This window comes from Rhinolophus hipposideros (genome assembly GCF_964194185.1).
Source record: "Rhinolophus hipposideros genome assembly, chromosome: 15".
Lineage (NCBI taxonomy): Eukaryota > Metazoa > Chordata > Mammalia > Chiroptera > Rhinolophidae > Rhinolophus > Rhinolophus hipposideros.
Genome location: NC_138061.1, coordinates 16,333,702 through 16,360,336, shown reverse-complemented (window position 1 = coordinate 16,360,336; position 26,635 = coordinate 16,333,702). Strand labels below are relative to the sequence as shown.

The 26,635-nt window shown below is 36.7% G+C and overlaps 2 protein-coding genes across 5 annotated transcripts in view; one reads left to right on the top strand and one right to left on the bottom strand.

The window, feature by feature from the left end:
- Positions 1–180: 180 nt before the first annotated feature.
- BBIP1 (BBSome interacting protein 1) lies at positions 181–14,930 on the bottom strand. Of its 2 annotated transcripts, none has more exons than XM_081074688.1 (3): positions 14,793–14,930; positions 1,771–1,842; positions 181–896 (listed from the first exon to the last, which is right to left on the bottom strand). In XM_081074688.1, the coding sequence occupies exons 2-3, from the start codon at positions 1,814–1,816 to the stop codon at positions 730–732; spliced, it is 213 nt and encodes a 70-aa protein (XP_080930814.1). In that variant the 5' UTR covers positions 1,817–1,842; positions 14,793–14,930; the 3' UTR covers positions 181–729. The 2 variants fall into 2 exon arrangements, with proteins under 2 accessions (XP_080930814.1, XP_080930815.1); XM_081074689.1 differs by lacking the exon at positions 14,793–14,930 and adding an exon at positions 14,504–14,642.
- A 314-nt stretch (positions 14,931–15,244) lies between these two features.
- Positions 15,245–26,635, top strand: part of SHOC2 (SHOC2 leucine rich repeat scaffold protein) — a 67,861-nt gene continuing 56,470 nt past the window's right edge. Inside the window, exon 1 of one of the 3 annotated variants that reach the window (XM_081073858.1) lies at positions 15,245–15,379. The gene's annotated coding sequence lies outside the window, so the exon portion shown is untranslated. Of the gene's footprint in view, positions 15,417–15,532; positions 15,936–26,635 lie in introns of those variants that run through there. The other 2 variants (XM_081073859.1, XM_081073860.1) reach the window with 2 other exon arrangements.

The following is a 26,635-nucleotide window of genomic DNA, read 5'->3' as shown; positions in this document are numbered from 1 at the left end:
TATTACAGATTTAAGTACAGTCTAAAATTAAAACCACAAATTGTTCATATTTACCTCATGGGCTTTTTGAAGTCCATATTACTTGCTATTTTTAGGGTTTTAATTGTGTTTGATACCTAGATAATAAAGGTAGCTAGTAATTTGTTAAGTCCTTAAAATCAGTATAATTAAAACCTCAGGTGAGGGTTTCTTAAAAATGGAATTTATTTTAAGAAAATACAGTTTTGTCATTACTGGTAAGATCAGTTGGTCAGGCAAGATAGCCTTAAACATGACACGACACACAAAATTCATAAGCAAGTTTTACAGTTAGGTAATGTAAAGCCCAGCATGAACACTTAATGCAAGATTAGAATGCATCTTCAAATTCAGTTTTTAGTAAACATGTAAAGATTCTCTGAATATAAAAGTTGCATTTAGTCTCTTGTGCCTAAGGATGTTATGTGTAAAACTGATAGTAATAGGAATGGTGAACAGTAATTTAATTTGCAGTTCTAAAAACTTGGATAAAAAAACCCCATAAAATTGGTGTTCAGAGTTTTTTAATTACTTCAATACAAACCAGAGTGTTTAAATTCACAATACAAGTTTCATTAGTCTTGGGTATTTTTATATTGTTTATATGAATACTATCAGTTTTATTAATACATACTACTTTCAGCACACAGACATTATTTATTAGCTATTAATAGGAAGGTAGGGTGTTACAAAGAAGTGCTAAGTTATGACTCAATGAGTTATTTGTTGCTGTTCCTTTTCTGCCATTTCTTGTTGGCGAATCGTATCCTGTGCAGCTTGCTGCATTTTCTCCAGTTTTTCCAGAGTCAGAGATTTTAAGGGTAAAAGTTTGGGTTTACACAGCACCATTGTGGTTATATCTTCCACAGACAACTGTCCTAAATTTAAAAAGAAGTAAGAATTAATTTGAGATAATCCAGTTTGGATTTGCAATTAGAATGAAGGTCTAAAAACTTAATCCATTGTTAATGAAAATCTTCTCATAGTTAACCCCTCTAACGTTTCTTCAATATGTATATAAAAAAATCAGCATTTAATACTAGGGAGTTCAAGAGGAAGACAAGTTTTGAACTTTCTACCTATGATTCTAAGCTATCACGAGACCCAACTTTTTGTGTCAAATGTTTAATTTAAAAAAAGATCTGGGAGAAATACATATTCCCTGAAAATACTTACATAGTAAAATATGTATTCATTTAATATGAATATTCAAATTACTGAATGTTTAATGTTTTCTTACTATTGCTTGATTTAGGCTTCTTTTCCCCACTTTCAGGCTTGACTAAATATGGTGAACTACACTGCTCTTTTCTTATTGAAAATTTGATCTTGTAATTTACAATCTTGAGTATAACAGGATTTCTAGGTTTGAGAAACAGTGCTTCATTTGTCATCCTTTTACTGGGAAAAAGCAATGGATTACTCTTACAACCTAGTTTTGAAAGCAGCATAGTAGAAATGGACAGTAAATGTGGGGTATAGAACAGAATAAGTCGTCAAATGCTAACTGTAGACATGCACCACTTAACGATGGGTAAACGATCCGAGAAATGTATCATAGGTGATTTCATTGTTGTGCAAACACAATAGAGTGGTTACACATACCTATATGGGATAGCCTGCTACCCTTCAAAGTGTACAGCATGTTACTGTACTGAATACTGTAGGCAATTGTGACAATGGTTGTGTATCTAAACGGAACTGCCTATTTTTAGGTGCCTATTATGATCTAAGTATTTGTGATTTAAATACCTTGTTTTGGAAGAACTTCTCGGAATACGGACTTCACTTCTGCCATGTCTTGAATTGTTGGATAGTTTTTGCCTTCAATGAGAAATCAAGTATTAGTATCAATCAAGAATGAGTTCCCAAAGCATATTGCTTGGGATATTCCACTGAAGTAAAATCACAATCTCTATTAAAAAAAATGAACTATCCTTGTATAATTTCCCCCTTAATTTCCTGTGGGTCTTTCCATTGAAACTAGGTTGAGATAGTCCACGTAAGCGCATCTAAATCTTGGCAACTTGCATTAATCGGTGGTGGTAACTGGAAGGCTGCATATTCTAGAATTTTGCTCCTCCTAGTGAAAAATTGGTAAGGCTTGTTTTTTAGACAAAGATAATTAGATATCAGCTGAGGAAAAACAAAGGCATTTATAGCAGCCACTGGGTTATAGTAAAATACTTGGGTTATTATAGTAAAATAAGACTGGGTCTTATATTAATTTTTGCTCCAAAAGACGCATTAGAGCTGATCATCTGGCTAGGTCTTATTTTCGGGGGGAAACGGTAGTTAGGGAAAGGATGAGGTAGTAGGTAAACATTTCCTAACATTCTCACTTCTCTCAATAGCTAACAGCTGGTTTCTACTTTAACCCTATTATAACGATAAAAAACTTCCCAAGGAGCAGTTACTGGCTACATAGCTGCAAGTTATAAGGAAGTAACACAAACAGGTGAAACTGGCTCTTGAAGAACAGAAGTGAGGTATGCTTTCAGTTTACTATTTTCCTCAATACAGAGATATACTATATGCTAAAGTACCAATGAATACCCTCATCTGAGAATTTTGTTAGAATATCCTAGCATATACCACATATACCATCTCTGGCTGATGACATTTGTTCCCAGTGTTACATCCCAGGTTACTGCTATGCTATGTATTCAAGGTGTTCTGGATTGTAATTTGTAGCATGATTCCTTTCTCAACAGATGGTTCTCTAGACAGTCCCACCCATTTTGTGGTATTTCACCAGACTGATGCAGCCTTACCATGTATCTTTCACAACATAACCAGAGAAGAAAGATTTATTATAAGGCGGTGATGCTGGCTTGGTGCCTGCCTTTACCACCTACTGCAAGTGAGTTGTAATTAAGTGAAGCTGCTTCTGGTCTTAGTTATTCCCACTCCACTACTACTTTGACGTTCCTTATAAAAGTTGCCTACTCTTAATCCACCAAGCCTCTTCCTCTCATTCAGATTCCTATTCTGATACAGCTAAGGATCTTGAGGAATCTCTACCGCTTTCCAGAACTTTGTCATCAAAATTGACCTCTATGCTGCTCTGTCCAGCAGTAAACATAAAGTAGGGAATGGACCAAGAATAAAGCAACTGTCACTAACTGGAATCTGAGATAAATGCAGTATGCTATTTTCTTAGAATGCACAACTTCTCCTGCCACGTTCTTCCCTTCCTGTTACTTAGGCCTGCCAATGGTACCTAGTGATCATTTACTCCCCCCTCCCCCCCAGATAATGTTGAAGGTTAATAACATTGCAGATCCATGATTAGCCTCAGTATAACTAAACACGTAGCCTCTCCATTAAAGATATCACAATGATAATATTCATTAGGCCTTTATTTGGTCCTGATATGACATGATATGCTACTGAAAGAGAGGATATATGTTATAGATGTTAATAAATGTGAAGGAAATACATAGTAGCTAAGAAGTTTTATATCACCAAAATGCTAAAACAGTGGATGAACAAATACTTAACTCTTAGCTGTTTTATAGACTGCAACCCCAGCTGTCTAGAATTCAATTACTATCCTTTGCTTTCTCTGGTCTATACCTCTTTCACATCTAAAATCTGGCCTGAGGAAAGCAATGAAACTTGGTGCTGTACCAAACCTTAGTTCTCTGTTTGACTGAGCTACCATTGTTACTGGAAAGGGTGTGGGGCCAAAGGCCTGGTAGGGAGTGGGCTGGGCCTGGTGGGGAAGAGTAGCGCCATCATATGCCTGGGTGGAGTGTCTGCTTTACTAGGGTTGCTTTCAGTTTACTATCTTGTTCTTAGGCCCCCCCCCCACCCCCCCAGGCATTGGCAGGAGAGAAACAGGAAGGGAAGGGCTAAAATAAGCATGGTGGTAGTTGGATGGCTGCACTGGCAAGGCTACATTCATTGTCTTGATAACTGCCCAGGGAGACCAGAGTAGGAAGGAGCATTTATTTCCTTCTCCAGGTGGCCTGCCAATAGCCCAACATGGGTATTGTCTGGTACATATAACACGCGCTAAGGAATTGTGGCTGCTCCTAAGAATACTTTCTTATTGGTAAGGTCAGATGTGTAACACTGGGGACAGATGGGCCAAAGAAGAAACATACCAGCTATGGTTGAAATTCATGTGTATCATACAACTGCCACATCATTCAATTCAATAAATGTGTCTACAATGTGCCAGACATTCATTAGTGAACAAAACAGACAAAAATGTTGCCCTTTTGGAGCTTACAGTTTATAGTAAGGGGAGAGAAATAATAAAATGCTAGAAGGTAGTAAGTGCTATAGAAAATAAAATAAGGGGATTTAGGAGTGCAGGGGATGGTGGTGGGTATTGCAATTGAAATAGGAAAATCATTATGGTTTCATTAGGAAGGTGAAATCACTGTGGTCTCATTTGGCGTGTGTGTTATGTCTTAAGATTGTAAAAAAGTCAAAAGCCTGATAGTATCCACAGTTAGGGAAGGTATAGGGAAATGGGCACTCTGTTGGGGGTAGGTTTGTTGGTACAGCTCTTTTAGAGGGATATTTTGTAGTTTTTAATATTATACAATATTTGCTAAAAATATGCACATTTTCTTTGACATAAACATTTTCTAGTAATGAGCTCGAAAGGAACAAAGCACAAGTGTATAAAGATACAGGAATAAAAATGTTCGTTAAAGCACTGCATTGAATAGCAAAATGTTGAGCAATAGGTAAATCTAAATGTTCAGCAATATGACAAAGTTTAAGTTATAGAAGAGCCACACAATGGAATACTGTGCCAGATTTTAAAATGAAAGATGGTCAAGGCATATTTTAAGAGAAAACATTAAACTGCAGAAATAAAATTCTTACACTAATAAAACCCAAACTTTCACTGCTTTTAGAATGCAGTGTCAATCATTTTTTGAAGCTCTTGGTCTGGGTAATTGGAAAATAATCTGCTGCTTCCTTTCCCCCATAGCTGCTTTAGTTTGGAATTTCTCCTAGAGATAATGGTTTTAGATGGAAAGTGCATTTCAAAGTCATGACAAAGTAAGCAAACCTGTCATAGCCATTTAAGCTGGATGCCTAAAATTAATCCAGAAGAATCTTCAGGGAAACCAAATCTTTCTCATGAAATATTTTACTAAGCTGTTAGGAGTGAGAGTTGAAAGATACTTAAATCTAGGAACAATCAATCAATCATACACATGTTGATAAGTTATCAAACAACTTGGACAAATTAAAAATCTCTAGGGTGATTTAAAAATCTCTATGGGTTTAAAAATAGAGATTTAAAAATCTCTAGGGTGATTTAAAAATCTCTATGGGTGTGGGAATAGACAGGAGCACTAGAGCATGCTTCTGAACCTTGGAATATATCAGTGGTCCTCAAATTTTATGCTTGCAAAAACCCCCAAGATTTTGAAAAACTAGATGGAACAACTAGGTACTCCTTGACACATTTCTAAATCGACACATAAATTTAAGTTTAAACAGTTATAAAGGATATAATTACCAGCATATTTAAAAATAACAGTCTTTTAAAAATATACACAATGTAATATAAATATCAGCAACTTGATAGCTACCATCATCCATTAATTTAAAAAAATGAATTTGTTTTAATCAGATACTGTATATCTTTTTTTCCTAGTTCTCTATTTCCAGTCCACTTTATTTTAATGTTATGTATTTTCATGCTTAAACATATTTTAATGATCATCCTACCATATTTTTCTGCTACAAAAATGTTTACAAATTTAAATGAAAAATTTTAAATTTAAGATATTCTGGATTGAGTTACTACAAAACTGATCAAAACAAATTACACAATAACTAACTACTGAACATAAAAACTAAAGTTAATAGCTATATATCTGTTAAGGACAGTTTTGGATGTGAGTATTGGACATTAAAGATGAGTAGAAAAGGATGCTCTTTTTGGTGACGGAATTATTCTTTCAGAGTGGAAAGTAAATGTACTGTAAGAAGAGGAATTTGGGATCAGATGTGCCTGTGCAAACATTTATTTCTTTCATCAAATATACTAAATATCTAATGTGTCAGCCATAGCTAAATGAGGGAGATACAGTAGATAAGAACCAGTTCTTGAAGAATTTGGGAAAGGTGAGATGGGGGGAGAGATACATGTAAATAAACAGTTACAGTTGCACACAACATACTTTAATAAACGCATATCTATTGTGCTTTAAACAACCAAAACCATGAATGACTTGGTTCAGGATAGGTGACAGTGGCTGGTCTCTGAAGAATTACTAAACGATATTGGAACTAGTCCCAGAAGGATGAATGAGGATTTTACTATGAAGAGAAGCAGCTGTGTAACAAAGGGTGTTCTAGACAAAGTGAAAAATAATGTTCAAAGAAAGAAGCAATGAAAAAAAAAAGTCCGAGGGAATGGCTAGAGTAGTCTGCGTACTGCGGTGAGACTAGCTAGGTGGAGGCCAGTTCGTGCTCAGCCTTGAATGCCATGCCTCAGAGTTTGAACTTTACATCCTATACACAGGAGGGAGCTAATTGGATGGCTGAGTGGGTACCTGACATGATTCATTTTTTTGGAAACCCATTCTAGACAAAAAGGAAAAACAGAAGGGGCACTAGAGGCAAGGATATTATAATTGTTTCGGTATGATGATCAGGGTATGAACAAAAGCAGTGATGACAGGCATTATTAAGAGAGGGTACAAGAGGTATTCAAGTATATATGAAGTTGAGATTCAAACATCCACTACCACTCCCTTTTCCCCCTGCCCCCAACTCTTTGGGTGATAAGAAAATGACTAAGGATGACTGCGATTTCAAGCTAGCATGTTTGAGTGGATGGTACAGGTATTAAGTTGGGAACACAGAGGAGGAATAGGTTAGGAAGGAAGGTAAAGACCATGAATTAGGTTCAGACCAACTGAGTGTAGAAGTCCAGTAGGAAGGTAAAAAGGACCGGAGGCACAGAGTCAGTGGAATAGTAGTATAAGCAATAGAAATGGATATAATCTCCCCTAAGAAGGATGTGGGAAGACGGTAGATGGTAGGGTTGGTGGTTCCGAGTATATAGTGTAGTGGTGGAGAAAAGGATCTGGAGTCAGATTAGTCATTTAAACAGATTACTTAATTTCCTAAGCCTCAGTTTCATCTGTAAAGTTTATAATGGCACTGACTTTAGATGGTATATTAAATAACAATTCATATAAATCCATCAGACCAGTCCCTAGCACATGGTAAGAGCTCAGTGAATTTCAGTGATTCTTACTGTTGTACCATTTCAATGTTGTCATAAAATTAGATTTTTAGAAAAAAGTATCGACATGTATAGAGGCTTATTAATAAAACAAAATGAAAAATCTGCAGGCAAGCAGAAATACTTTAGAATTCTCTACTCATCCCCCTGACACCCATATTTCCTTAAAAGTTACCTTAAAGGAAGAAGTTTCAATGCCCACAAATCTACTTTAGCTTCTTTTGTCTAGCATAGTGACTCTTAAATTTTAGTTTGCTTAAGAATAACTAACAGTATAGTATATTAGTACAAAATCATGTATTTAACTATGTAGACATTTTAAGGAATTTCTATAGTAATTTTGAAAATAACTTTTACCCTAAGAGTTAACTTTGGAATCGAATTACCCATTTACCCACCTCCTAGTGCATCCCCTAATACATACATATATTATTAAATTTAACAGACTAAAAACAGGTCTAGGAAAAGTTATTTTGTCCAACACCACATAGCTGGTAAAAACAGGATTTGAACTCTCGTCTGCCTCGCTCCAAAGCCTGGTTTCTTCAGTTTTCTTTATGTTGTATTTGTAGGAATAGCCTGAAGACCCCCAAACCATTTAGTATGGCGCCTCACTGGAGGAACACATTTAAGATGTTAGATTAAGAGTAACACGATGTACAGAAGCCAGTGAAGGTTAAAGTAACATAATCTTCAATTTCTACTGAAATGGGCAGTTTTGAAGCTACTAATGACCTTTGCAAAGTAGGATGTACATAAAATGTGACTCAAACAGTAAAGCTCATGTTAAAAATGTAAGTGTAGCATACTGTCTAAAGTACTGTATTTTTTTTTCTCTTTAGTTTGAGAATTGTGTCACAATCAAACTAATGTATGGTTCTAACCAGCATGTGGTTTTTCTCTCACACACACTCGCCCCTTAATTTGAGGATTCAGCATTCCAGTTGTCATATTTGATACCATCCTGAAAGAAATCTCTTAGCAGGGAAAACTACCTCTTTTTGTCTGTAGATTTTGTTTACAGCATTATTTTTAAAAGACACCAGTGGAACTTTCAAATCTCAATCTTAATTAGAAATATGCAACACTTTAAAACCTTACAAGTTTTGTATTCCCCCCCACCCCCCACGGATTAGCTTATATGAGAACAGGATGAGATGAAGATCATGGGTTAAATAGCTGAACAGGACTATTAGCTTTAGATTTCATCTAACCATCTGGAAAATGTAGGCTATAGTCACACAGGGGGCAGACACAGAAGGGAAATAGATTACTAAAATCCATATTCAATTCCTGGTAACTCAAAGCATATACATATAGATCAGAAATATCAAAATGAAAACATACTGGGGGTGCCAGAGCCAAGACTTGGTTCCTAAAAATGCTCAGGACAGGATTTGGATGTTTTAAAAACTGTCTAGGTCATACCAAAGTCTCCTTAGTACCTTTTAATCTTTGCTGTGGGCCTCAAGGAGCCATTCTGTTGGTCAATGTAGTTATCTCCTTCTGTGTCTGCCATTCCTAACTAGCCATTAGCTCTTCATAATTTTTTATCCCTCCATTAATTTACCTAAAATTTATCAGCTTATCCTAATTTTTAAAATTTGAAATTAAATGCTTCAGAGTATTCTAGGATGCCAAGTATTTTAAATAAGTTGTGACAGTAAAATCCAATATATAACTAAAAACAGAAGCTTGTACTGGAGTTTGTTTTTTCCATTTTTTTCTAATTTATTTTACGTTTATACTTCAAATGGGGTACAACTTGTATTCTGTCTCTACTGCTGTGTGACCTTGAATACATTTCTTAACCAATTGGAGGCTTGGTTTTCTCATACAGAACTGTTTAGTATCTATTCTGAGTTACAAAGTTCAAGTGAAAAGTGGATGTGAAAGTGCTTAGAAATAGTGTGAAACATTATTTCAGGTCTAATTATCATATTGGTATAATTCAGGACTTGTTCTAGATTTCCCATCAAGTACCTTCCAACCTAAAGTTCCTTTGAATCCTCATCAACACCATGGTACCTATATGACAGCACGATCTATTTAAAGGCTTTTCTTTTAAAAACCTGTTTTATTTTCAAGAGCATGTGCTGTCAAATTGTGTTCTTAAATATATTTTTAAAAATATAATAAAGCAAACCTATTTTATAATGTAATTGAAGGTTGAGAAAATATGGATGTTTTTAAGTTGGTGGCAAAGAGTAAAAAACCTTTAAAATTGTAATCAATGGAATAGAAGCTTAGTGGATATAAGAATCTACTTGAATTTCTGATGGAGGTGACAAGTGACTCACTGCCTTACTAAACAAGTAAATGCACCTGAAATATGGCAAAAAGAAAACACTGCTAAAGCATTTTGAGATTCTTGGTCAAAGTACCAATCATGTTTTCATGTAAGAGACAGAGGTCATAAACTGGTGGCCTTTGGTTCTATCTAGTTAAATGTTTTGCTGGCTTACTACATGTTTTAAAAATTTGAACCGATGTTTAAAAATCAGGAGATTTCATATAAAGTCCAAATTTCAGCTCTTCTTGACAAATTGGGCAACATAGGCCCACATTCCCCCAAGGTAAAATTTGGCTAGGGCTGGGAAGTGATGCCCCCCATTTAGATGAGCACAGGGAGTTCTCCAGTTTCCACTACGCATATTGTTTCCCTTTACGTGTCCAGCTACTACAGGCACTTGACTTTGCAATTTAAGTAAAGTAACAGAGCCAGTGCAACCGATTACATGCCAGTGTGTCCTACTTTATCATTAATGGGCATTAAGAAGCAAAAATACAGTCTCTGGGAACTGAGGGAGACACCAGAGGCAATCCTGTTTTTATGTAAAGAACTGGATATTTTTCTTTCGTGAATATTTAATAAGTTAGTTCTTTTTAAGTAAATTCAGTCTGGCTAGTGCAGGTTGTGGACGGGGGTAGCAAGGATGGTAGGAAAATGCCAAAAAAAATTATCTTTTATCTAAGACTTGTTGTTGACTAATAGATGAGTTTTCAAATGCATTTTAGAATTCTGAATGTAAACTAACATGAGAAAAAGGTGAAAGAGCCCCAAAAGAAAGTGTTTTTCAGTAGACACTATGTAGTAATGCTCACTCTAACTTGCTGCCCACATGCTAGCAGAGTGCCTAATTTGGATTGATGATGTTTTGCTATCTGGCATCTGCTGGTAGAAGAATGTTGCAGCATGTTCAATTTGGCTAATTAATCCAGACTCATGTGAATAAAATGTGTGGTGTCAGCTTCTGGAATGTGCCTAGGCCTAAGAACAGGAACTGTTCTTAGGTGAACTTGGATGATGGTCTCCTTCAGAAGCAGACACTACTATTAGTAGAATATGACACATACCAATTCATGCAAAATGCCTCTTTCTAATAATTTTTGCTATTTTAAAATTCAGTACTAGAAAATGGTCCTAAAAATGTTAGTTCTTAATCTTTAAAAAAGGTATTTGATAAACGCTTTACATTCTCAGCATCTCAGATATATAGCTATTTCAACAGTATGCAAAGAAAGGGAAATAAATGTTACTTTCCTCAGTGTTTCTCAAAACCTGATCTTCAGATCACCTGCATCAAAATCCCCTGGACAATTATTTAAAATACAGATTTTTCTGGAGGCTTCCCCAGACTCCCTGAATTAGAATCTCTAATTTTTAATTAAGTTCCCCACATTAAACTTGGAGAACCACTGTTTTAGATTCATTCACTCGATAAATATTTAATGCCTACTATGTGACCAAATTGGACTGCTTTAGGAGTTATTAACTACCGTACACTGACTGCATACCATGTGCAATACACCAAGCTAAAGCACTTTATATATACGAGGTATGATCCAAAGATATGGTGAATGTTTAAATAAAAAAAATTTATTACAGTAAAAGACATATTGTCATTAATTCCCCTCAAAATACTCCCCCTCACTTCCAACACATTTATCCCATAATTCTCGCCACTTTCTGAAGCAGTTCTGGAAGTCCTCTTTCGTGAATGTCTACTTCATCCTCCATCATGACAACGCTCCATGTCACCCATCGCTTCTGATACGGCAATTTCTGTCAAATACAAACATCATGGTGTGTCCTCACCCACCTTATTCACTGGATCTGGCACCATGCGACTTCTGGCTCTTCCCCAAAGTCAAAATGACCATGAAAGGAAAACATTTTAAGTTGATTCAGGACATTGAGGCAGCCACGACAGCGCAACTAAAGACACTCATGAAAGGACTTCTAGAACTGCTTCAGAAAATGGCAAGAACAATGAGGTAGTGTTTTCAAAGCAATAGGAGTATTTTGAGGGGGATTAATGACAATGTGTCTTTTACTGTAATAAATTTTTTATTTAAACCATATTTTTTGATCACACCTCATACTTGATTCATTCTGTTCAACAATCCTAAGAGGTTTTGTGGCTCCATTTAATAGATGATAAATAGAATGAGTAAACTGTCCATAGTCAGAGCTAGTGAATGGCCCTGTTCCTGAAACCCAGGTCTGATTCTAAAATCTATGGTCTTAATTGGTATATTATTTTGCCTTACTTGAATCTGGAGTCAAAAAATTGTTTTATAATCCCACAAATTTCCTTCTACACAAATGTAATGACTGATGGAGTGCATTACTTAGCTTTCAATATGATGGCTAAAGACAGTCTATACCAGTCTAAGAGTGTCTGCCCTTCAGAGCACTTTGTTCTGCTCCCTTAAGTGCATTTTCTTCCATTCAGTTAATCTTTCATGATCAAATATAAGTCTAGGATAGGAGGAGTACACGAACTTGGCAGTTTTGGGAACTTTCCTCTTGTGAGTATGAAGTAAATTCTACAAACACGTCTCTATCCAATGGGCACGGGATGTTCCTAATGTACTATGTGTTAAGTATAATCTTGATTTTGCAATTTTTAATAGGCTGAGGAATGCTACCAAAAAGCTATCATGAGAACAGCAGGACCAATTAGGACTTGCAAAAGAATTTCAGGGAGAAAAATAACATTGCCTAAATTGGAATGTGGCCAGATGGCCAGCAGTTGTCTTGGTATCTGCTTTGATAACATCAAGATTCATCTGTATATGAATTGCAGGGCCCACACATCTTTCATCAACAGTCCTCAGGGTGCCATGAGTTGAAACTCATGAAACTGTGCTGACATCAGTACACTTGCCTGCAGATTACATTGCATCAGCTCCAAGTGTAGGCAGAGTAGCAGCAACACTTTATTAAAGGTAGGCAGTTTATGTTGCCAGTCCAGGATAATAATTCATAGTCTACACACACAGGATTAAATGCTAAACTCTTCTTTGTAAGACATCACAGAAAGATGCGTGTGCTGAAAAGTGGGATGGATTCAACTAGCAAGTTACAGCACAGGAAGATGTAGTTACAGTTGAGAAAGCTTAACTATGACTGGAAAAGTATGACTACTGTGAAGTATTCTCACAAAAAACGTTAAATTGAATCTAATCAAGGCTCTAGATCAACTTCTGGTTTACAAGAAATAAGAAAAAAGGAGACAAAGACTGGCTAGAACTCTTCAAAATGCTAGTGTGACAAAGGAAAAAAAAGGATGGGAGAACTGTTCAAGATTAAGGCTAAAGTTACAATACCCAAATACAATATGGAAACCTTGACTGGATCCTGATATTTTTTTGCTGGGAGTTGGGGGAGGGGAAAGTTTAAAAGATATTCTTGGATCAAATGAGAAAATGTACATGCAAACTGGATTTTAAATACTACAGAATTATTAATTTCCTTAGTTGTAATAAGGAGGTATTTAGCAGAACTTTATAATTTGTAGGAAATACATGTTGGAAATTTTAGGGGTGTCTGCCTAACAGTAGGTATCTGCAACCTATTTCCAAATGATTCAATGACAATGAAAAATGTATGAGAATGGATGAATATGGCAAAATGTTAACTGTTGGATCTACGTGAAAAGCACATTAGTGTTTATTTTTAAATGTAGGAATATTTTCAAAATAAAATTGAGGGAAGAAATCAGGTTGGACAGTCTTCAGAGGGGAAGCCAAGAAAAGGTTGCGTAGTAGGGACTAGGCTGAATTTCTGATACACTGAAGTTCCATAAAACTTTGGTGGCAGTATCTTGGGCACCCAAGAGACACCCCACAATTCAATCTTTAAGTACTTACCAAAATAATATCATGTGCTGTGTAAAATGATAGGCAGATGAATCTGGTACAAACCATTCTATTTAGGCGTGAACATAGCAGTGAAGCCAAAAATATAAGCAGCTGTTACATAAAATAGTGGTTGTCATACAAGAGGTACAAAAAGTGCTAGGTAAGCTCAGAGGAAATTACTTCCTACTGGGGAGAATATGGAAACACATCTTCAAGGATAACTAGGACATGGATACAGAATCTCAAAAGGTTGGTGCTTCAGTGATTAACTGGAAAAAAACAATAGTTCATTTTGGCCGGAGTATGAATGAATACTGAGGAAGTAGAAATTAAGAAGGTAGGTTTGCACCCTTGCTGGTGACTGGCTGGGTATAAACAATTTTCAATTTATCTCAAAGTTCTCCTATCCACCCCCCAAGCTTTAGGCATCCAATCCTGTGCTACTAAAATGACGGTTCTTGATTCAAGCCTATAGATGGAACTACATGAGATAATGTGTGACAGCTCTTGTAGAGAGCCACATAGAATACTATGTTTTACTTTAAATTGTTAAATAAACCGTAGACATGCAGGATTAGTACAGTATACCTTCACCCAGAACTGCAGTCAATGTTTACAAACCCTCAAGAGAGGAGAAACAATGCAAAGAAAGAATATTAAGAATGTGAAGGCAGGAGGCGGGGAAATGAGACTTTGAAGTGTTGCTGGGGTGGTGGGAGGCCATCCTTTTCCTAATAGCTGGGAATGGAAAACGATTTCCCCAAGCTCCCCAGTTCTCGGTCCTCCAAAGGTCAGGGGGTGAAAGTACCTAACCGGAACTTGCGGGGTCACGAGCTCCTACTTGCGAGCGTTAGGGGCCCCGCCCCACGGCCCGCGCCCAGGCCGCTCCCGTCCCGGTGGCTGCCGCTGGGCGAAGAGGGTGGCGGGCGAGCGGCTTCGCCCCAGAGCGGAGCCTCGGAGGGGCGGAGGGAGGGCGGGCCGCCGCTTGGCCAGCCCGGAAAGAAAACCTTCTTCCAACGGAAGCAACTCGGCCCGCCGCTTGCCTCCGCGGCGCTCCGTCTCCTAGGCCTGCGCCACGGGCCGAGGCCGAGGGACACTCACCTTACTTCGCGACTCCAGTCGGGATGGACACTCCCTGGCACGCAGATTATTCCCACCCTTCGGCCATGACCCCATTCAGAAGTGCCCAATGCAAGTTCGGGCAGGACAGGGATTTTCAGAGCCCTCAACTCTTGTCCACTTATGTAAGTGACCAGACGTCACAGCAAACTAAGTGCCAGGAAACCTGCTCCCTCCTCTCCCCGAATCCGGGCAGGTAGCCCTAAATATGAATTAACTTGTCTAACGTGGGATGTCTGGTCACCTTTGGTCCCTTTTTGGGCCTACTTACAGATGCTCCTCTTCCCAGACGGCTCAACTGTTGCCCAGGGCAACGGAGAGATTGAGCGAAGGGAAAAATACGTCACAGTGGAGACTGGAAGCCAGAAAAATTCCCGTTGCCATTATCAGTTATGGCTGCCTTAGCTTCAGCGTCAACTTCCGACTGAGTTGTCACTCTACCCTACTGGAGGCTCACTCTGTGGCCCGCCTAGCCCACGGCGCCTAGTGGGCGGGAGAGAGGGCGTAGAGCAGTGGAGGAAAGGAAAAGGGCGGAGAGAGGGAAGCAGGCACCAGTGCCTCCCTCTGATTGGGTAGCGTCGTTGGCGCCAGTGCCTCAATCTGATTGGGCAGTGTCGATACCCTGGGCTCCGCCTGTTTTTCTTCCCCAGCGAGTGACCGGCCGGCGCCGGAGGGGCGGGGCGGGGCGGTAGGAGCGAGAGTGTGTGGAGGGGCGGGCGGGGTGGGGCGGGGCGAGTGGGGGAGGGGCGGGCGGGGGGCGGCGGTTGGGCAGCGTCGCTTCTAAGGAGGAGGAGGAGGGCGGAGGAGGAGGAGGAAGGAGGGCAAACGAGGAGGATGGCGGAGTCGGGGCCCCTGACGGTAACCAGGGGCCGGCGAAGCGGGAGGGTGTCTGCGGGTCGGTTCTTCCTGCCTTCCTTCCTGCCCGTCGGGCGGTGGGGCTGTCGGTAGGGGGAGGCCCCGCGCTCCCTGACAGGCGCGAGCCGGCGGGGCCGGGGCGAGGCCCGAGGGGCTGGGGCCCTGGGAGGCGCCGCAGCCGCCGCGGCTTTCCTGGGTGCTGTCGCCGGCAGGGCTGGGCCCTTGGCGTCGGCTCTCGTGCGGGTCCCACCGCTGGGCGCCAGGAGCGAGCCCGCCGGCTCTGACAGCGACCCGGGCCAGGCCTGCGCTGGCGGCGGGCGGCCGGCACGGCGCCCGGGCGAGGGCGAGGGCCGGGGGCGTCTGGCGGACGGTCCTGTTTCGCTCGGCTCCCAGAGCCACCGGGCCCGGGCGGCTGGGCGACCCGTGGGCGTCCGGGAGGGCGTGTAAATCGGTGGTGGCGTCCCTGGCGCAGCGGTAGTGGCACGGGTGGGGTCTTTCCTCGCCCCCTCCCCGGATCCCACCGCGCTCTCCTCGGCTCCTTTCCCTTCGCTGAAGATGGGTGAGTGGGTTTTGGGTGCATTGCCTGCTGGAGCGAGTTGTAGGCATCCAAGGCTGCCCTGTTGGACACGCCTGATGGCAGCCTCTTTCGCGGTGGCTTTTAGGGATAGAGGAAAAGTACTCCTACCCCCACCCCCTCTCAGCTCAAACGCTAGAGGCTTCGGGGCAAAACGCTCTTTCTCCAGTCCCTCAGTATCCATTGTTTTGTACCATCCTCCTCCCCCACCCGGTGCCAAGGTAGAAGAAGAAGGACTCCAAACCATTAATTGCTACCCCCCACCCCCATCAGCCGAGGGTTCGTCTTATTGTGTTAGTCTGGGTTTACAAACAGGTGTAACGAGTACCAATTCGGGAGCTGGAAAGAGGATGCTTTTGTGTGTGTTTGCTTACAGTTGCTGATTTGATTTTTGTCTTTCTGTTCCTTTGTATTGTCATCGGGGTGATGAGAATAAAAGAGGAAGCAGTGTTTTGCAACCTACCCAGAGAAGTGTTTTCTAAGTCTCTGGGGATGCTGAAACAAAATTGGGTTGCAGATGTGGACTGTATAGTATTTGCCTCCATCATAACTACCAACAGTCTGTATCTAAACTTAACCCCTGTGCGATTCTGTACACTCCTTAAATGTCAGCAGCTTCTAGTATCTACTCAGGGATTACTGTATCTAAAACTTAATTTTTGTTATGCTTTTCAGAACCCTAGGGTACACTTGTGCAACCAAGTATTTTTGTGTCTAAATGTAGCATCAACACTGAAAAATTGTCTTAATTTTAAAGACCTCAGTTAATTAGTGTACTGATCTCTACGGTCACCCTTCCAAGCCACAGCCCTTATAACTGTTTGTTACTTTGTATTTGAAAAGATTTAGCTATTGGGTACAATTTGTAACATAGAGTATACTAGCTTACATTTAGAGTTTGAACTTATCAACTGTTGAGATTTGTCTATGTGACGGTGACAAGAATTTTTAGGAATAAAGTATGTAAATGACCATTCCCTACAACTGGAACTTAGACTGAATATGATCAATCTTTTAGATACTTGTTTGGATATAAATTACACTGTAAAACTTTAATTATGAATATACATTTGAAAAATAGACCACAGACAAATAAATACTTTAAGGTTTGCAACTTTCAAATAGCTTAATTGTAATATAAAGCTAACATAAGCTAACATGTAAAACTAATTCTTTTTTTTCCAGTTTATTGAGAAATAATTGACATACATTACTGTATAAGTTTAAAGTGTATAGCATGATGGTTTGATTTACAGGGATTGTGAAATGATTACCACAATAGGTTCAGCTAACATCCATTTTCTCATATAGATGCAATAAAAAGAAAAGAAAGAAAAGGAAAAAAAAATTCTCCTTGTGATGAGAACTCTTCGGATTTACTCTAACAACTTTCCTCTATATCATAGAGCAGTGTTAGCTTTAGTCGTCATATTGCACATTATATCCCTAGTACTCATTTATTCTATAACTGGAAGTTTGTACCTTTTGATCACCTTCCTCTAACACCCCCTTCTCCCCCCATTCTCCACTCCTGATAACCATAAGTATGATTTCTTTTTCTATGAGGTTTTGTTTGTTTGTTTAGATTCCACATCTAAGTGAGATCATACAGCATTTGTCTTTCTCTGTCTTGATTTATTTCACTTAGCGTGCCTTTAAAGTTCATCTGTTGTTGCAAATAGTAGGATTTCCTTGTAAAACTGTATTCTTGAAATGCCAGTTTCAAGGTATGGACCCTGGCCTATCTCTAAGGTTATATTTTTTTCCCAACGTATTTGTTCAGTTTGAAGAAACAACTACATTTATGTCAGATTAACATTGTTTTCCGATTTCTCATTGTTAACACAATTTTCAAATGTTTATATTTTTCTTTTATTTCCTATAAATTGTTATGGATTAAAGAGTGATACTGAAAGATACGTTAATAGCTTGCAGCTGCATTTTTTAGTTTCTAAATTACCATATTCAGAAAGTTTATCTGAGCTGTGTTTTAATAATTGTAGCAAGAAGGAGCCATACAACAACTTGTGAACTACAAACCTGTCAGAAATTTGAAATATTCTTTGAAAGGAACAGCAAAATTATAAATTCTTTTGTTAGACTTGCTGGAATTATGGTTTTTAAATATTACTGTTTCTTCAGTGACTTATGACAGGGTTTGTTCCGTGTTCAGGGAGACATAATGCAGAATTCTCTGTAGAATACTCCCAATGATGGTTTCTGGAAAGCTGCTGGTATATTTTTTGCCTTGGCTTACCCATGTGAATTGTGGGGAAAGAATGAATAAAATTGGAATTCTTTGTTATCCAGGCAGTTAAATTGCAGTCATTTGTTTTAAAGACATGCTGAATTATCAATATCTGTTGTGTAATTTAATATTTCTGTAGGACTTGTGTTCTTTAAACAATGTAAATAATTTTTAGATTTTTTTCTAGTAAGAAGATATTTAAACATAAAAATAATCTGTTGTATTTTTGACTAAAACATATACTCTACCCTGTATATGTGCAGATACAAAGATTAATATTTTTTGGAGGTTGAAGATTACATGAAAGAATATATGTTTAGAATTCAGTTTAGTATATCATTCATGTATCATTCATGTATGCAAAAGCATAAAATTTATGTTTATAACAACAACAAATGAAAGAAGACCAGCCCTCCTCCAAAACAATAAAAAACAACCAAACAAGTTGAACTATAAGTCAAGTCCTTCAGTGAGTTCTGAGATTTATAGCTTGGCCTTGGTGGAAATGTTATTGAACTAGTTTATAAAATATTAATTAGGAGAGAAATTTAGATATAAAATAAACACTTTGCCATTTCTTAATAAGACAAGTAGGAAATGGGTAATTATTTTTTTTATAGATGAATTAGAAATTGGCTATAATTTAGTAGAGTGATACATTAAGTACTTTTATGTGGTACTTGAGAAGTGAGTATTGCAAATATTAAATTAGTTGCTAGTTTTATTTATTGTTACGTTTTACACATTGTATATTATGTAGACATATTATAATTTAAGGCTAAGTCATATATATATGAATATATATGACATTTTATATATATGTATATGTATACACACACACACATAAAATTTGTTACCTAGTTAACCTTCTGAATTTAGTCTACTTGTTGCACTGCATCAAAGTTATACCCTGTAGTTCTTTCTGTAAATATTTTCTCTGTTAATATAGCAGTTAAAATTTTGTATTTCCCTACTTTTCTGTCTGCACTGACTTTTTTTTGCACTGACTTTTAAAATCTGAAAAATGTGTAAGTTATAAGGTGACCTATGGTATGCTTGAACTTTATATTATAGAGTGTTCTGAAATTTAATTGTCAACCAGTGTAGGTTGAGAGGAGCATGCATAAGTCTGAGAAACTGATTTATGTTGTAAAATATATAGTTGCATTATTTTAAGGTAAATTAATGTTCATTCTGTCTTTGTTGGGTATTTTCCCCTGGTTCTCAACTTTATAGCAAATCAAAGTTCTAACACATGAAAAGAATATTCTCATTACAAAGGGCTCTTCAGCTTTTGAGATGTTGGTAACACGTGCTTTTTGAGAAAGTATGATGCTCCCATTATCAAGATTTAAAAGAACTAATTAGACTTCACACTATATATCTCGTTGCAATTTCTCTAAAGATCAGTACTGGTTGTAAAAAGGAGTGCATGCTGTAGAAGGCAAGGGTCTTTTGTTGGAAAGAATGAACATATTGCTTGAAGCTGAAACATTACAGAATACCTTTCAAGGGTATAATTGGTCCCTATGTGAAATGAACCTGAAAGACTTTCATGAAGTATTTGGCATGCCCATCTTCTCATGTTTATAGCACTGTGAACACTCAAAATTTAAGTACTTTACTTGCCTTCAAATACTATTTATAAATTCTACAATTTTAATTAAGTAATTTTACAGTTAACAAAGATAAATCTTTTATTTTTTTAGTTTTTCTAATGTCTTAGAGGTAAAGTGGAAATGGCTTGTTCTGACACTGATAGTGTCTAGAATTTGCAGTGAACTTCATCAGTTAAATTGGGGCTTTCTCAGTTCCTAGTTTTGTGTTGTATAACACTCCTTCTTGCCTTCAAGACTTTCACAGTTTTGTAGATAGTCTTTATGTTAACTTTTAAATTTTGTTCTATAAATATTTCTAACTAACTGCAGTTTCATATTCATTAATGTTATAGACCTTCTACTGATCACCATATTGTGTCCCAGACTCTAGCGATGCAGAGATAAATATACTGTTTCCTGCTCTTAGTAAGTTCAGTGTGTTGCATAAGCTGGACAAATCAGTAGTTGTTTTAGTGTGACAAGTGCTTTAATAGCAGTATATCCTGAAGAGCTCAGATAAGTTAAGACTCAGACTACATGTATAACTAGCATTGCATACTAGGAAGATTGGGTCTGAACTAACTCTTGAGGAATCAGTAGGCTAGGTAGAGGTTAGCAAAAGCATAGAAGTTGGAGATGTTAGGGTTCATTTAGAGAATTGCAGGTGAATAGCAATTTGGATTCCTTGTATAACCTAGCATTTTAGGTGATACAGTAGGCTTTCATTAAAGCTAACATTTGTTAAGATTATTTCTTGTGCGCCTCATTTAATTTGGGCCTTGAACCGAAGATCTGCATTAATGTTGAGGAGCTACTCCATATTATTATTTAAAACTTAAAGTATTTATTTCATTAACATTTTAGTTAAATACAAGAAGAGCATACCAGCCTGATGTGAAATAATTCCCATGCTTAGAATTTGGATAATGATGTTTCAAAATCGTACTTCAATATCTTTTTCTCAGCATTTATGCATTATGTTAAGAGTAACATTTTTGAACTTCTGTAGAACTCATGGTAGGTTTTTATTATGCAAACATTTAAAATTCACTCATCTGAGAACGCTGAAAACAACCTTTTTCCAAACTTACTTATGTGCCACTCTTTCTTTTAGGTAAGTCAGACTGTATGATCAGCAGTTCTATCCTGATAGCCGTCTTTGTATGGTCTCACATGATTTAAAAGTTTTCTGAACTTGAATATTAAGTAATTTTTCGTAGAGTATGATTTTATAGGACACTTTTTCAAGGGCACAGCAGCCTTCTTAGCTATCCCAAACTCCATTCCCCACAAAGTGCAATAGTGCCATATTTTCCCATTTTAAAACATTCTCATGTTGCTTTTTTTTGTTTGTTTTGATCCCTTTAGTTATTTTCATTATAGAAATTTCTTTAAAAAGTTTTCATATTTTAGAAATTACCTTATAAATGTTGTAACACCTCATTTATCTCACATTTATTAGGAAATTAAGTTTCTGGTATCATCTCCTTGGATATAACCCCATGCTTTCAATATCTCATCCTTTGGGAGGCCTTCTTTGATCCCTAGTTAGATTCTTCTATTTACAGGTCCCTTAGCACCTGTACTTTCTTTTTTATACCATTGATCATTTTTGTAATGATGTGTCTGACTTTCGCTAGCCTGTAGGCTTCATGGTGAGCATGAGTCTGTCTGTCTGTCTTGACTATTTCTCTAGTATACAATATCTAGATCTTATATGTCCTACTAGTTTAACAGTCTAGAGCCCCCATACAAGCCAGGACAAAGAGATGTTATAGTGCTTTTGCTCTTAAATTTCCTGCTCTTAGAATCCCTCAGACCTTAATTCAGGGCTTTTTTACTCTCACTGTGTACAATTTTTAAAAGTTTGGTAACCAAATTGAAAAAGGACTGGGATACTCCTAAAGGCCAGAAGAGAGTAGAAAATAAGAGCAGAGGGAAAACACTTAAAAAGCAGATACAAGATTTAAAAAAAATATAGCAGTTTAAGGAACTGATAAACATATTTAAACTCTTTCAAGATACCATTTGTTTTATATGTAGAAAAGTATAGCAATAATGATGTAAAATCATGAAGAGATTAATTGCTGTTAGCAAATTTTGTTAAAGATGACACAGGACCATGTATTGTATTTCAGACAGGTTTCCATATAAAAAGATACAATTAAAAATTTTTAACATGTTAAGCTTTTGTTATTGGAAACATTTGCTTCATGATATGCTTAAATAGGCACCATAAGTATTTACTGAGTAAAATTAAATAGAAGAAAATTATTATCTGACAGTACAGAATCAGTGCAGTATAATATTATGACCTTACAATTTGTAGAAGTAGATTTTATGCCTGCCATGTGTTTGTTTACTTAGCTATAAAATACATAAAATTGAGTAACATGTTTTTCATCATCAGTGTTGAATGAAAACATACCTGTTGCAATGATACGACAAAATGACATATTTCTGCAACTTTTATTCTGTTGAAGAGAGTAAGCTTTATTTTTGGGGGACTTCCTTGTAATCTGGACTGGAAAAATTAGATTGGAGGTCATAATTACTTCTTTGCTAGAAGTATGTGCAGCCTAGCAGATTGGGTGACCTGAAATAGATTATATTTAATTCAATTTTTTAAATGTATCCTCTGGGATAAAATTTTGCTTTAGTTCTGGTTTAAATATATTGCATTTTATCTTAGTATAATCTATTGAATTCTATGACTATATAAGGATAAGTAGAAGAGCTAATTATTTCTTGTTTTGTTGCTAAAACAAATATTGGTTTATCTACCATGTGTTAATTACAGTTTTAAAGTCAGAAATGGGTTGCTTATATACTAGGCAGCTTAAAATAGTAAGGTTTTATGATTTAATCTTGAAGACATTTATTTCTGTACTTTGGAAGTAGTGATTTGAAATTCTTAATACTAGAAATATGGCCTAGTTTCAGAACACCCACTGAGCAACTGTGGGAACTCAGCTTGTAGTGCTGCAGTATTTTTTAATTTTCTCCACCTCCTGTTATATAATAGCTTATAGTAGTACAACAGAAGTTGAGTATTTGGGACAAGAATAAAGTTTACTGAAGCCCAAAAATATGTGAGACTGCATAAGGCTTTGTGTTGGGCTGTAAGGAGCTAAAGATGATCAACTATGATGGTCAGTAAGTGAATGACATAAATCAGGTGATATTGTTTTAGGTAACAAATAAGGCATGAAGAGCAAGAACTGTTTTGGGGCTTGAGGAAAATGACTTAAAAAATGGAGTCACTATATTTGAAACAAAATTTTAAAAATTTTATTAAAATTTATTAAAATTTTTATTTAATAACTCTCATACGAACATTTCCATGATGCTTGTGTACATGACTTAAAATTTTCAGTGGAAATAACATTTCCCCCAGAATATTGTGCAACGCAAACATTGCGGCATTATATCTGTCTATGAGAACCAGATACTGAAACTGATTAGAAACTAACTATAAAGAATGAAATCTACTAGTTTATATATGTTGTCCAGGTAAGTATGGTTGTAAGGGCATTTGATAAAACATACTTTTACCAGCTTACTTTGTTAATTAAAAAAGGGACTGAGTTGATCTGCACTAATTGTAATACCTGCAAATGGAGATAAGAGTTAAATGTTTCAGTTTAAAGATTTTTATGATATGAAAAAGGAAGGACTTCATAAATTTGCTTTAAAAGTAGCTATATAATTCTTATAGAGTTAGCTCTGAGAGTAATGTCTTAATGCATGACTAGTAATCTGTATACAAAAATATGAAAAACTTACCTGGATTTTTCTCAACTGGAACTCCATTATAACTGACATTTTCATATATATATGAAATTATGTGAATTATATTTCATACAATTGATATAATAACTGATATAATAATAAGGATCCTGTGTCAAGATGTTGCAGTTTTGTTTCATCAAAGAAAGTTGAAATTAGATTTAATATAATTGAAATTTTGGTATATTTATTACATTCAAATTCTTTGAAAATTGATAATCCACAAATGGTAGATTCCTGTACTAAAAATAAAAACAATTTATTAATTAGCTCACCTCTTTCCTGACTTTACCATTATCCCTAACAATTTGATAATATTTGAGTTGCTTTTGAGAGTAATTAAAATTAAATATTGTCAAATAATGTTTTTTCTTTCCGGCATGATTTAAATAATATATCACTTATCACCTGCTAATTACTAAATGATTTTTTACGTCTTTGTGGGATAAGAAGTTTTTACATCAGAGCTTAGGTAGACTTTGTAGGAATAATATTTTGGGATGATATAGTCATAAGTTAATAGATAGGACATACATACCAGTTGGGAATTGGTTAGGTTTAATGTACTAATTACAAAAATAATAAAATGTCTTTTTATGTATATTCAAAAATATAAGCAAGGGCTGCCTTTCTTTGAGTAGATTCTAATGGGAGAAATTCCTCATTAACCTTAAGTTAAATTGGGCCTGGCTGCTCGATGTATTTCTCTTGGTCTTATATGAGAAAGATTATTTGCTTTGGGATGTTTAAATTTAATACAGAAAAAATGAGATTATTATTTTTCAAGCTCCAAGTGCATTGTGTAAATCCTATTTTTAACAACTGTCAAGATAAGTAAATAGATAAAATAATTAGTTGAGTATATGGTCTTCATCTAAATAGTCTCAAAATGGACTATATAAACGTGAGAAAGGCTGTTTGTTTTATAATAATGGCAACTTACTAAATACTGATTCTTAAATGTAAGGTACCTACTTTGAGACCACACTCTAATCTTGTTATGTGTAGTACGTTTATTTTTGTTTATATTTTTTCTGACAGGTTCTAATAAATAGTTTACAGAGTGAGTAATGGAAAGGATTTATAATCAGATAAGACCTAGGGAAGGAATGTGTGGGTTTATACTTAGAAAAACACAGCAGTTAAATGTAATTACCTTAATTTTTAGCTTAAAAGGGCTGAAAACCATTTTTTTTTAAGTTGAAAATACTATTGAACACTATAGTCATCTTAGTGGGAATAACCTAAGATAGCAATTATGTTTTATCTCTTCGCTTTACACTGATAATTAACCAACTTTTTGATTTATTGCCAATCTGCTTTTGGTAAATGAAGCGTAAAGTATATGTTGGGAATACTTAGGTTGTGTGTGACATGTTTTGAGTTCCTTGGCAAGAAACACAGTTTAAGCACTATTCAGAGGTAAATCTTTGTGGTGGAGTGTTATGTGTGGTGGAAGAACTTTTAGGTGATGTTTGGTTTGGTTAGGATATTTGATGTTTACTATCATATCATACCTTGTTAGTTTTGAGACATTTAAATCCCCCATACCCTCCTGCTGCCTTTTATTTTGGGACTTTGCTGGAACATCCTGTAATTTATCTATATGGTGAGTTTAAGTGTTGTACAAGAGAGCTGTAATCCTAGTTACGGCTTGTATTGTGAGGTGGGTCAATAGGAATTTTCAGTTCTTTGCTGAAAACTTTTGTTTGCTTAGAGTCAAAATTACATGATAAGTCTTATGTTTTCCCATAAGAAGGAACACAGATTTCCTGAAAAACTTCTGTATTTGTTACTACATAAAATAAATTAGCACTATCTCTCTCCATGTCAATCCAAACTATTTTATCTCTCCTCCTCACCAAAGTGGAAAAAAGTTAAGTGAATGAATTTGAAGGTGCTATGAGTTGTACACCCGTGACATAATTCTAATAAACGTGCACTAGTGTAAGAGGGTTATTTTCCACAGAGTATTTCTTTAGCCTCCGTGAAAACTGCTCTTATCTCAGGTTCACCCATGCTGCTTAAGGATGTGTTTTTTTTTTAACTTCTCTCCAAATAATAATGTTCCTTTGAGCATGTTAATTTGGAGTGCTTTCTTGGTCTTTGGTCTTCCAAGTTTGAGGATTCCTTTTTTTTTTTTTTTTTTTAATTCCCAGACGACAAAAATATATAGCTTTAAGTGATTTGGAGGGGAGAACAGCCTATTTTTGGCCTTTTAAGCTACTTAAAAGAATAAGGAGTTATTTCAGATCTTTATAAACAAAGGAAAATACAAATGAAATCTTGTCATTTTTTTAGGTATTCATATCAAAATCTGAGTGATTTAGAGTTAATATTAACTGGAATATAGGGAAACTGCATGAGACAAGGTTTTTATCTGTTTGTTGCTTGATTACCTTCATTCAACAAGTGTTCATTGAGCACTTACTGTGTGCTTAATAAAAAGTTCAAAATATCTTTTAAGTTGCAGAGCACTATATAGAGTACAAATTCTTTCTTATTCTTATGTAAGGACCCTACGGTTCAGTAGGGTAGGTAAAGCCAAGTTAACAAATATTTATAATTCTTTCAATAAATATAGCTGTTATATGTGCTAGGCATTATTTCTAAGTAATAGGATACAAGTGTGAAAAAGAAGGGTCCCTGTTTTCCCATTACTTTAAATAAGGGAGTCAGACAGTCAGACAATTAACTTGGCTTGTATGAGCACAGTGTAATACATATTCTGCTAGGGGAAGTTTTAAGTGGGAGCATGGAGGAGGAGGTATTCAGAAAACTTTCGAATAATCAAGAAAGACTTTTCAGACCTCTGAGCTGAGATCTGAAGAATACATGGGAGTTAGCTCAGTGAAAAACTGTAAACCTATGTTTCTGGCAGAAGGAAATAGCTTGTGCAAAGTCCCAGGGACAAGTGATTAGCAGGGCCTGCTGTGGGATCTGAAAAAAGTTCATGTGACCAGAGTGCAAGTTGGGAAATGTCAGAGTGGGGACAGGAGAAGTAAGCAGGGGCCAGATCTTGAAAGGCTTGATAATTACTGCTAAGAATT